This window comes from Ursus arctos, unplaced genomic scaffold (genome assembly GCF_023065955.2).
Source record: "Ursus arctos isolate Adak ecotype North America unplaced genomic scaffold, UrsArc2.0 scaffold_14, whole genome shotgun sequence".
Lineage (NCBI taxonomy): Eukaryota > Metazoa > Chordata > Mammalia > Carnivora > Ursidae > Ursus > Ursus arctos.
This window is the reverse complement of record NW_026622808.1, coordinates 2,427,370-2,440,308: the sequence shown is the minus strand read 5'-3', so window position 1 is coordinate 2,440,308 and position 12,939 is coordinate 2,427,370. Positions and strand designations below refer to the sequence as shown.

General features: G+C 44.9%; 1 protein-coding gene across 1 annotated transcript in view; it reads left to right on the top strand.

Annotated features, from left to right (window-relative positions):
• The window catches only part of AKAP10 (A-kinase anchoring protein 10), an 81,203-nt gene extending 69,469 nt beyond the window's left edge, over nt 1-11,734 (top strand). Inside the window, exon 15 of the mRNA XM_026521097.4 lies at nt 4,492-11,734. Within this exon, the coding sequence (XP_026376882.2) occupies nt 4,492-4,497 (6 nt within the window). The 3' untranslated portion in view covers nt 4,498-11,734. The remainder of the gene's footprint in view (nt 1-4,491) is intronic.
• Nucleotides 11,735-12,939: the final 1,205 nt, after the last annotated feature.

The window sequence follows — 12,939 nt, the reverse complement described above, 5'->3', positions numbered from 1 at the left end:
AGTGAAATAAGTCTGACATAGACAAATGCTGTATGACCTCACTTACATGTGGCATCTAAAAAAGTCGAACTCACAGAAACAGTAAAATAGTAGTTTCAGGGACTGGGGGTTAGGAGCAATAAAGAGATGCTGCTCAGAGGGTGCAAACTTCCAGTTATGAGGTGGGTTAGTTCTAGAGATTAATGTACAGCGTGGTGACTCTAGTTAACAATATTGTATTATAGACTTGAAAGTTGCTAGTGGAATAGATTGTAAGTATTCTTACTGTTTTTAAAAAAGGTATTTATGTGAGGTGATAGAGGTATTAATCTTACTGTGATACTCATTTCACAATATATATGTATATCTAATTATCACATTATACACCTTAAACTTACACAGTGTTATGTCAGTCGTAACAATAAAATTGGGAGGTGGGAGAGAGAAAGTCAGTTTCCTTCCCATAAAGAAAACTCCAGGCCCAGATGGAATTTAAAGAAGAAATAATACTATTTCTAGACAAAGCTCCAGAAAATTGAAGAGGAGGTAATATTTCCCAATGCATTGTATGAGGCTGGCATAACCTTAACGCCAGACAAAGACATTACAAGAAAAGAAAGCTACAGGCTAGCGTCTCTCTTGAACATACACTCAAAATCCTTAACAAAAATACAAAGGGCACCTAGGTGGCTCAGTTGGTTGTGTCCAACTCTTGTTTTCAGCTCAGGGTCATGAGATTGAGTCCTGCATCAGGCTCTGCACTCAGCAGGGAGTCTGCTTAAGATTCTGTCGCTCCCTCTCCCTCTGCCCCTCCCCCTACTCGAGCTCTCAAATGAATAAGTAAATAAATAAATACGAGAAAACCAATCATCAGTATGTAAAAAGGATAGTACATCATGACAAGTGGGGTTATCCCAGGAAAGCAGGTTTGCTTTGATATTTGAAAATCAGTTGCTGGGGTGCCTGGGTGGCTCAGTCGTTTAAACGTCCAACTCTTGATTAAAGCTCAGGTCATGATCTCAGGGTCCTGGGATCAAGCCCCGAGTCGAACTTTGCACTCAGCATGGAGTCTGCTTGTCCCTCTCCCTCTATTCTTGAGCCCACTCATGCTCGCTCGCTCACTCTCTTTCTCTTTCTGGAATGAATGAATGAATGAATAAATAAATTTTTTTGAGGAAAATATCAGTTGCTGTTATAAAAAGAAAAATACATGATCATCTCAATAGATGCAGAAAGAGAATTTGACAAAATTCAACCATTTATGATAAAACTCTCAGGAAACTGGGAACAGAACAGAACCCCCTCAACCTGATAAAACTCACAGCTAAAATCATATGTAATAGGGAAAGACTGCATGATTCTAGGAAGAAGGCAAGGATACTTGTGCTGGAAGTCCTAAAAGGTAAAGAAAAAAAGGCCTATAAATTGTAATGGAAGGAGTAAAACTGGTTTTCTTTGCAGAAGACCTCATCATTTATGTAGACATTCCTGAGGCTGCTTTATCCAGTATGGTAGTGACTAGCCATGTATGCACAATGCAGAACATTTCCATTGTCACAGAAAAGTCTGTTGGACGGTAGTGTCTTCAGGAATCAACAAAAAAGCATTTGAACTAAGTTTAGCAATGCAAAAGAATATAAGGTTAATATACAAAAGTGAAGTACATTTCTATATACTAGCAATTAACAGAAATTGAAATTTTAAAAAGGATACAATCTACAGTGGCTTCCCAAAACATAAAATCCTAAGAATATATTCAACAAAATGTGTGTACGATTTGTACAATATACAGTACAACTGAGCAGAAGTAAGATTTAAATAAAAACAGATCATGTTTGTGAATCAAGAGACTCAGTGTTGTTAAGGTGCCATTTCTCCCCAGGATGATGATAGTGGTGGTGATAATGACTGAGGTGTAACTGACATATAACATTATGTTAGTTTCAGGTATACAGCATAAGGATTTGATATTTATATACGTTGCAAAATGGTCATCGCAAATTTTTTTTGTGATGAGAACTTCTCAGATCTCCTCTCTCAGCAACTTTCAAATACGTGATACAGTATTGCCTCTACTCTCCATGCTGTACAAGATTATCCAAGATTACTGATTGGTTCAGTACAATCACAGTAAAAATGCCAGCAGGGTTTTTTGTAGAAATTGACAAGATAATTATAAAATTTATTGGAAGATTTAAAGTAACTAGAATATCAAAAAAATACAAACAAACATGCGGGAGGGGGAAGAAAATTGGAAGACTAACAGTACGTGGACACATGTATTATAAAGCTGCATGATCAGGGCAGAGTGATACTAGCATAAAGAGTACAGAAGTAGACCCAAATATATGAAGTCAATTGATTTTTGACATATCTGCCAAGGTAATTCAGTAGTAAAAAAGAAAGTCTTTGTAGTGTGCAGTACTGGAACAACTAGAAACATATATGGGAGGAAAATGAACCCCCTTCCTTATTGCACATAAGAATCAGCTCAGAATGGAGCATAGACCTAAATGTCAGAGCTAAAACTAAAACTCGTAGGAGAGAATCTTTGTGATTTGGGGTTAGGCCAAGATTTCTTAGATCAAACTAAGCATGAGCCATAAAGGAGAAAAACCGATAAATTGATCTTTATCAAAAGTAGAAACTTGTGCTTGTCAAAAGACCCTGTAAAGAAAATGAAACGGCGAGTTATAGACTGGGAGATGATCTTTGCAAAACAGCTTTCTGAGAAAGGAGTTGTATCCAGAACATCCACAAGCGAATACTCGGTTTCTCTATAGCTTCACCAGCTGGTTCCTGCTGTGTATGCGTGAGCCACGCAGGTAGCCTGCAGAGAGTTGAGGCCCCCACGTAGCGTACCCCCCCACACACCCAGTCCTCTCTTCAAGCCAGATGGTCCCAGTTTCTTCAGCAGTTTTACTTTCTCTAACTTGAGTTGATTCACAGAGACTTCATGCAGTTGGAGAATTTCTGCTCATGTTCCTTCTGAAGGCATTAAACGACTCCTCTGTTATTTACATTAGCAAAAATTGGGAATCGGAATTAAATATGTTCAGATGACATCCCACATAACCCACAGTAGTTCGGAGGGCTTGTGCGTATATCAAGGCCCAGCATCCCCCTTTCTTCGCCAGCTGTTTACTCTCAGAACTGTCATTGCCAGAGCTTGGTTTAATTTTGAACTTTGCACTGCACTGATTCACACCAAAGCTCTGTTCACTTTCGCAGATTCTATCCTCTTTTCTGTGTAAGGGTGATAATTTTTATCTATATTTATCCTCACTGGCTCAGACAAACCTAAAATAGCAAAGAGCAAGATAAAGGTGTATGAAGTTGTGATTCCCCGTTATCTTTGAGGATCAAATGTTTAACAATATGAAAATGTCCTTTTAGGCACCATTTTAGATAGCAGGTATTTAAACTTAAGGCTTTTCATTTGAGTTGTGTGTTCAGATTTTATTATGATGTGCCTTTTATTTTTAGGATATACAGGTATATTTTGCTGTATTTTGTTTTTTAAGCTTGCCAGCCCTTCTCTTTGGCTCACTAACATACCTGTCCTGCCTGTCCTTAGGGATCGGCGGTGTCCTGGTGTGGAAAAAGTGCTAGGCTAAACAGAACTTGTTCGTTCCACTTTTCGTGAACATATGTGACCTTTTGAAAGTTACTTTACGTTTCCAAGTCTTATTTCCTCCTCAGTGGATCAGAGAAACTGGACAAGATAGTCTCCTAAGATCCCCTTCTGATACTCATTCCATGATTATTTGAACATAACACATCCTACTTCCATGAAAGAAGACACAGCCTCTCCAGCCTATGTTGAAGCCTCTCTGCTTTGAATGTCCTACTTTATGCTTGTCTATAGAACGTACTTGGCATTTAACATCAACTACCTCGCAGCATTTCTGAATTGTTTCATGTGTATATGTCCCAAGGAGCTTGTCCCCCGCGGTGTTTGTTTCCTCCCCAGTGTTGTGAGTAAAGGGGTCTCCGCCTCGGGAACCTGGTGTGAGGTACTCTAAAGGTGGTAGAGTATTTTGTGTTACGTACGGCTGGCCTGATTTAATGAGTCCCCTGTGGATTGTCATCTAAGTTATTGTGGGTTTTTCCCCTGTTACAAACAATAATGAATGTGTGTGTATATAAATCTTTGCCCTCTCTAATGAGTATGCTCTATGGTTAATTCCTAGAAGCGGAATCACTCTGTCAAAGAGTAGACATTTTGTTCTCCTATCTACTGCGGACCCATAACAGCAGATCTGGGTGCCAGTCCTTGTTATGTAACCTTAGGATGAGTTGCTTGACCTTTTTAAAGCTTCTGTTCATTCATATGTAAATGAAGATGATTATAGCATTTTACCTCAAGATTGTAGTCAGATCCTGACCCTCAGAAGTGCTGGTGTGTAGTAAACACTAAGTGTTGGTTCCCTTCTTAATCTGTAATGATAATACGTCACGTCACGGTTTTAAAAATGTACCTCACCTTTTTCTTTCTTTTTTTTTTTCCAGCTATGACTCAAGACCTGAGATAAAGGAAATCTGCTTTTGAAAAATAAGAGAACTATTTTCCTTTGGTTGGATTCTTCAACACAGCCAATGAAAACAAAGCACTGTATTTCTTTTCACTGATTATCACTGTTGTTCCCAAGGAAGAATGGCGGACAATCCTAGACTTCCATCAGAAGCAGAGTGACATGCAGACACATTTGCCGCACGTGATGTTCACACAGTGAAAGTCATAAAGAGACAAAGTGGTATTGTTTACATTACTAGAAAATTCATAGCTTTCCAATGGCAATAACCCATTTATGAAAGAGTTTTAGTCCACTGGAATAGACAGGGACCACATACTGTGGGAGGCAGACAAGCGTAGAGCTGATGTTTGATGCACATTCTGTAGCGCTGGCCCGTCCCTACAAGAACCCCAAAGCAGGTACCGGAAGTGCTTTGCTTTGGCCTCCTAAACAAACAGGTGAGTCAGCCCCTCCGAGAGCCAGGCAGCTCAGAGTGGCAGTGCGGTGCTAGCGGATTGTTTTCCTTCAGCGGAGTGGGGCGAGGGCTCCCTGGCAGTCTTCCTTCACAGAGGCATTAACTGGGAAGGAAGCTGGCTGACAGGTCAAGTCTCAGTGACATTGTCCTTCCCTTTGGTGACAATATGCAATTTTCACATTTTAATTGCTCCTGAGATGCAGTATACTGAAAACCAGCCTCCCCTGCTAACAAAAAGATGAGTCTCCTTTACTTTGAGCATGAAGACTAGCTCTTCTCGAATACTCTGCTCCAAGTTACTTAACTTTCCCTTCAGAATACATGTGGAAAAGAAGGAAGAGTACCAATCACTCCAGTTTCCCCCTGTGATACCTTGGACGAAGTGTTTATTCCCAGATTGTATGGTTTTTGTTTTGTTTTTTCATTCTTTTTTTTTTTTTTTTTTTTTTAATAAGATTGGCAAGCAAGGGTTGGGGCGGGCCGGATAAGCACTCAGCCCTGACGCCTCCCGTTTCTTTGCTGTGAGTTGGGAAGTGTGCAGCTGGTGGCCTTTGTTCTTTGTGTCTTCAGGAGAGCGGGAGACTCCCTCACTGCACTTGCACTTGGTCAGCTGCTGGGTCTGGACCTCGCTGCCGTCAGCAGGGCCGCCCCGCTGGCGAGCACACTCCACTGGCCAGGCAGTGCCGATGCTGCTTCAGGGCACGTGACTGAGGGGGAGAGAACGTTCTCTTAGGTGTTACTGCTTTTGCTCAGACTTTGCAAAAAAGAAAAAAAGAAAAAAAAAGATATATATATAAATATATAATTATTAATCACCTCTGTCCTTGAGAAAGTCCTGAATGAATAGAGAATTTATTCCATTGCAATATTTGATTGTATAGGGGCACACTGTTTCATCAACAGAAGAAGCAAAAAGGCTGTGTATAAGTTTTTGGTACCATGTACCACCTCTGTTATTCTTCTAAAGCAAAGTATTCATGTACTTAAACCATATTCTATTTAATTGTGTTTGATTTTAAAAATATATATATATATGAATTATATTTAAAATTGTGTCAGCTTTCTGCTTTCAGGGCACTTATGGCTCTTCTACTGAAATGTGTTGATTCTTCCAAATATTTCCGTTTGCTTTACGAAAACCCAGACATGAGCCACTCCTGGACTTAGCCTTGTGTTTGGAGTGTATGGCATAGACCTGAGGTTTTATTCAGTGTATTTGCTGTGATTAACTCATTTTGTTCTTTTAACAAAGTATTTCCATCCTTTCACTTTGCTTCAACCTTTAAGTAACAGAAAAGCAATATAAAGGTCATAGAATAAAATGTGGTTTTGGGGTGACTCTTGCTGCCTCTGCATGTTTTGGGATAACAACTTCTGTAAGACTCTAGGCTATTTAAACTCGTGCTTTCAGTTAATATATAGTAATTTCTTTGTATACATTTTGTGCTTCTGAGCTGGAGATGTCAGTAGTCATTAGGTTCTTATAAAGAGAAGAATAGCAAGTTGGAGACTTGGTTACTTTCTTCTGCCCCACCTGCTGTGGGACACAGAAGCAGATGGTGGCCCGAAATTATTAGCTGGATTTCATATTTGATCAGAAGTAGATCCTTGTACTTACATTACAATTGGAATTGGATTCAGTCTGACATTGAGCACCACCGCCCGCGTTCCAGGCTCTGTGCGGTGCGCCCACAAAATACAATGCCTCGGCAGGACTTTCACAGGCTCGAGGAATCCGTTGAACATCCGTCTTTATCATGTTGTTGACGTCATGTTAGAAACTGTTAGAAAAGGTGTTCGTGCAAGAGGGGGACCTTTTGTAACTTGCCATGTCTTCATCACTCCTGTAAGATTTGATGAGAGTAAAAAGCAAATGTCAACCAAGTCCAGCACAGAGCAATAAAACAGGGAGCAACTTTTTGTAACCATTTCAACTTGGGTTTCAGTATTCAGTAGAGCTTTAGGAAATGTAGTAATGCGCATTTCTGGAGCTGTGATGAGTTCAGTAGGAACTTGGAGGGGAAGGTCACTCTGAATTGTAGACAATTACAGACCTCTTTGTTGTCTTACGTACCAGTAGGTAAGCACCTGCTGAAGCAGCTGACCTCTCTCTCTCTCTCTCACTCTCTCTCTCTCTCTCTACTGACACTGTTTGGGGGCACCCGCCTGACTCACACTGACCCTGCTCTCCTGCCAGCAGGAGAGGGGACCATGTCCGTGTACCCAGTGACCTTTCCCTCTTCTCCCCTCCCCCACACACCAGTTGATGAGACCAGATGATCGAACTTCTGATCCAAACAGGCCCAAGACAGTTCTTTTTCTTAAGAATTTTGCAAGGGGAAGGAGAGAGACCCTCTCGGTTTGCAGCTTGTGTGGGGCCCTTAGAAAGTCAGGACCCGTGGGCCGTACTACATGGACAAGCAGAGAGGTTTAGAAGTAGAAATAGAGGAACAGGAGTGCGAGCAAATCAGATCAGCTACTTACTTCATGGGTTTCTGGATCTGGTTCTCCATCCTTCCTGTGGACTCTGTTCATCTCTCAGGTATCCTTAGAATGCGTCTTAGGTTTTCAAAAATCAGTCTAAAGTGACTTTTTATTACCTGCAACCAAAAGGACCTTGACTAAAGTACTACCAGACTGTTCTAATAAACTCCTGATCATGCGTCCTCAGCGTGTTTGCAAAATACCCCTACATTCAGGAGAATTTTTCTTTAGTAAACCTTTGGTCATTTTGTGAATTCTCTCAAAATGGAATCCTCAACTAATGGAGCTAAAAGACACTTCCTCATTTTTATAGGGAGGAGTTACTCAGGCACAGGTCCTTAGCCTACTGTGGGATAGTCATGGTTAGAACTCAGGCCTTCTGGACCAGGACCTTTTCATGCTTCCCAACATCCTTCTAAAGGATAAACACCATCCCCGCTTTTAGCAACTGTAATGAACCCAGAAATAGAGGGCATTTCTACCAATGGGGGCCGTGATTATTACAAAATAGGTTCATGCTGACCATTTATATGGACTAGACAAGACATCTGGCCTTTGGCTGAACCATAAGCGGGAGGAAATCCCAGCAAAACCCTCCAGGTTCCAACTTAGGAGACCCATGCTAATACTTAGCTTATGAGGCCCCTCACAGATAAGCACTGTGGGCACTTACGAGGCCTGCTGGGGCAGGGTCGGGAATGGCTGGGAGTAAGAACTATGGTGCTGTAGGGCTTTGGGACAGGTGGAAATGGCCACGGCGTGGCGACTGTTGGAAGGATCCGTATGAGCAAAAGCCTAGAGGACATTCCTGCTCGGGGAGGAGGAAGTTCATCTGCTTGCCTGTCACATGGGGTAGTGAGTATTTCTGCTTAGTAGCTTTATGCAACCAAATATTTCCTCAGCCTGTGCCCCTCAAACCGCCTGCTCCGGTACAATGCGAGTGTCCGAACTCACCTGGAATAATAAAGCCCCTTGCCCAGGGGTGCTGGTGCCCCTCCGCCAGGCACCGCTGAGGCACCGACACTACGGCCGCTGAGTTGGACCCTGTATTCGTGAGCACAGGCTGGGGCAGCTGGGCCCTCGGGGCCTGTGGTGGGCAGGCAGGGTGCCTAGAAAAAGCGGGCTCAAGTTCAGCTCAGAGGGACCTGGGAATTGCCAAGGAGCAAATAGGATTTTGGGGACTGGCATTTCCTGACTTCAGGTATCTGAGTCCCCCATCTTGAATGTGCCTTCAGGCTCACCCCTAAAAGATCCCCAGCCGGCCTGTCGCAGTAAGAGTCCTGCCCGCCATGCGCCTCGTGGAAAGGCCCCAGCTAAACAGCGCCGTGGGCCTCCATGCGGTGCGGAGCTCTGAGCGGCGGGCCCGACCTGGCGTGCTCACCAGAACCCAGCGGGCTCCACCCAGACCTTCGGTCTCCTCCTCTTGACAGAGAGCAACCTTCTGTTCCTTCTAATGACAGAGCCACTGGTTTAGCAAATGTTTGCCGTTTCCGAAGTATTTGTAATGCCTGCGAGGGCCGGGCTCCGTTTACAGTGCAGGGACACGGGAAATAAACTTCTGGGCCACCCGGAGCTCCCATTCTACTGAGGAGGGGATAGGCGTCGGACGCTCCCTCTATAATTGCTGGTGTTTTTTGACTCAAGATAGCCTTTTGAGCCGATGATTGAACACCCTTTCCTTACAGAGACCTGCAGGGGGTCACTAGGCTTTCCTGACCCATAAAGGAGACCCACAGAGTAGAAGGGGCCTAAGAAGGGCTCGCTCTTCCGAGAGCAGCCGCCCCTTGAGGACTGGCCGCCGCGCCATTCTTCCATTTACTCCCTGCAAGACTAGAACACTCAGGTGTTGAACACCTGGTTGACGAGGGGCAGCACCTTGATGTCTGAGGCCATCACGCAAATCTGTCTGAGTGAGGTAGGCTCAGAAGAGGCCAAAGGCTCCGTCTGAGCCCCCTGGGGCTCTCTGCAGAGCTTCGGGAAATGTGAATTCTCAGAAACCAGAAACGAGAAGGCTAGTGGTGTAAAGTTCTCTGCGCGTGAGACGAAACCCCTGCCTTGGAAGAGCCGAGCTAGGCATTGAGCTGATTCCGTGAGGTGATGGGCTCTTTTCTGAGTTCCGCTTTCGTGATAACGACAATAAGCAACAGCACTGAGTACTTAACACCGTGCACTGGAAGGTAAGTACCTGCTCTCCCCTCGTGTGAGGGAGGCTGAGGCTGCGGAGGCCGCGGAGGCCGGTCCAGGCAGTGAACCGGCCCTCTTCGCCACCTCTCTGCTCTGTCGTAAATCGCCATCGGCTCTTCCCGCATTGTGCCGCTTGTGGGTACTCGCTCAAGACTCGTACAGCAGATGCGGAAGCTTTCCGGAAAGGGGGACTGTGGCTTTAAAACACTCCATCCATCCCTTGCTCCAAAGCAGTGGTTCGCAAACTTCCACGTGCATCAGGATCCCCTGGAGAACTTGTTAAACCGTGCATTTCTCGGCCTAACCCCATTTCTGATTTAGTCGGTCCGGGGTAAGGGCTGAGAATTTGCCTTTTTAACACATCTCCAGGTGATGCTCTTGCAGCTCCGGAGCCCAGACTTTCGAGAATCACTGCCTTCAAATCGTTCCTGTAAATTGGGAACTGAATGTTTTCATTCCCTTTTATCGGAAATGCCCGTGCCACACAGAAATGGAATTTGAGGCTTATTACTCGTGAGTCACCCAAACAAGCACATATATCCTTTATTAGTATTCAGATGTTAATGCCAGGAACACCCAAACACCATCCCACTGTCTCAGTCACTGAGCCGGTCTGAGACCATAGAGGCAAGTGTCTCCCCCTGGGGTACGGCTTGGAAGAAGCCATGGTCTAGTCTTAGCCCCACGGGCTCCCTCCCCCCTTGTCCCCCTCTCCATGCCCTGTGCCTTTGCCAGGGACAGTGCACCTGATAATGTTCCTCCAGGGCTGAGCCTTGGGCTGTTGGGATCACACCCGAGGCCCCAGTGGAATCTTTGGTGCAATCCCTGTCTGGTCCATTTCCTTCCAGTATGTCCCCCAGCTCCTTGATGCCAGCTGCCCTCTGAGGTCTGGACTATGCCGTTCTTGACCTGTCTCCCTTGCTGTCCTCCTTTTCCAGTCCCTCCCATAGGACAGTGGTAACTTGTTCTTCCTTTCTGCCCCGCTTCATCTCCCTCCTCCCCGTTTCTTTCTTCAGCACGTATTTCCTGGGGACTTATTATATGGCTCTTCTAGTCACTGGGGGTACAGCAGTCCCCAGAACACACATAGTGCACGCCCTCCTTGCAGTCTAGAAAACAATGACGATTGATGCGATGAGTGTTACGGGAGAGCACGAAGAACCTGTTGGGGGCAGTCTGGGTGGACCCCTCTTTGCGAGTCACAGACTTCCTGATCATCTCAGTCTTCCTCCAGAGCGTGTCCATTCCGCATGGATCTCTTTCCTCAAAATACCCTTTCTTCCCGGCCTGACACTCCTCCCCACCCTCCCCCCCTGCAACTAGACCAGGACTTCATATCGGCATATTGGCAGGACTGCCCACTGCTGGCCGATGCTCTTTCCATATCCTTGTTCCACGTCCTCCGTTGCTACGTGGGGCGGCTGTCCTCATCTCTGCCCCCTGCCCGGCTCCGGGACACGCCCAGCTATCTTTCTCACTCCTTCATTGCCACCCCCAAGGCACTTCACTGTCCATGATGATAACGATCTACCCAGCAACCCTCCTTAGAACTCTTTGGCCTTCTTCGTTCTCAAGAATGTATTTCGCTTCAGTCACACCCATAACTAGGTCTTGTCATCTGCAACTTCTCTGCCTCTGGTCCCCGCTCACATTTTAGCCCGCCACACAACCGACCGACGCAAGAACCACTATAGACTCCTTCTACTGGGATGGGTGAAAAGTGGGGTGGGAAGAAACTTCGTAATCGTTCCGGGGGCATGCCCTCACTGTTACAAGAGTTAGGTTTTGTAAACCAGCCTTTCAAAGAGCAACTTCAAAAGCAATAAGTGCATACTTTTGTTTGTAAGGATTATAAACTTTCACCTACATGGTAAGTTGGGGATGGAGGGAGAACTGTCCTAACGCGGTGACTTGGATCAGACTTTCCAATGGCAGTATCAGACTCGTATCTTAAAATGCTGCATCTCAGACCACTTAGATGCGATTGAAGGATATATACTTGAAGAAAGTGGCTCTGGATATGATGAAGACGGTGACATCTAAGATGCATGTAGAGACTTTGAATAGAATTGTTACTTGACATGTAAGAATGGGGGGAAAGCAATATTTTGTACTTACGTATTATTGTATATAATGTTATTTTAAATACGCATGTGTAACAAAATAAATTAGATACTATAATTCGACATCTGACTATTTCATCGACATTCCTAGAAGTTTGAATTTATCCAGGTTGATCCCTTAATTTTAAGAAAATGTTTTCATTAGGAAAATAGGGATTTGCCTTAAATATAAAATCTCCTGTATCATTGATGAACTCCCTGTTGCTGCTGAATAAAGTCCAAGCGCCCTATGTAGCATTTAACACCCTGGCCGATCTAGCCACCTAGATCTTGGAACGCTAGACTTTAAGCCATACTCTTTGCACCCTTTCTTCAGTGGGCTTTCACACCTCTGAGCCTGTGCCTTTGCTCAAGCAATGCCTACAGTTTAAAATGTCCTCCCCCACGCTCTGCCTGGAGAAGTCCTTCTCGCCTCCAAAGTGCTTCTCACTTCCTCCTCTGCCTTTTATCCAGAACCTTCCCTGGTGCCCAGTCTGTCTGAGTTCCCGGAGCACGTCCCCACACAGCATCCAATATGGCGTCTTGGAGGGCTGGTTCTGCACAGGTCTGCTTCGCCAGATGTGAGTGAGCTCTTCCCAGGGAAGGGCTGGGGTTGATCCACAGAGCATGGCCCAGGAGATGCTGGAGGGGGAAAAAAAAAAACCCACAAAACTTGCTTGCTTTAAATGAGGCCTGGCTAATGGCCTTCCAGGCCCATCTACCCAGAATCAGAACTAAGCCTTTCTATGCCTTAGGGGCTGAAGGGGTCCCCGCTACCTGCTCCTGGCAAGAGGCTGGTGTTGAGATGTCACTTTCTTGTACAAGTCTAGCAATTCCTAAGGTCTGACTCAAGTGTCTGACTGCCCTGAGACCCTTTCACGAGGTCTGCATCATCAAAATTATTTATCATAATCATACTAAGACATTAAGTGCCTTTTCCATCAGGTGAGTATTTTGTACTGACAATGCAAAAACAATCAAAAGTTCATTCCATTAAAAAAAGTGGGGGGAGGTGGACATCTGGGTGGCTCAGTTGGTTAAGCAACTGCCTTCGGCTCAGGTCATGATCCTGGGGTCCTGAGATCAAGCCCCACATCAGACTCCCTGCTCAGCGGGGAGGCTGCTTCTCCCTCTCCTGCTCCCCCTGCTTGTGCTCTCTCTCTCTCTCTCTCTCTCTGTGTCAAATAAATAAATAAAA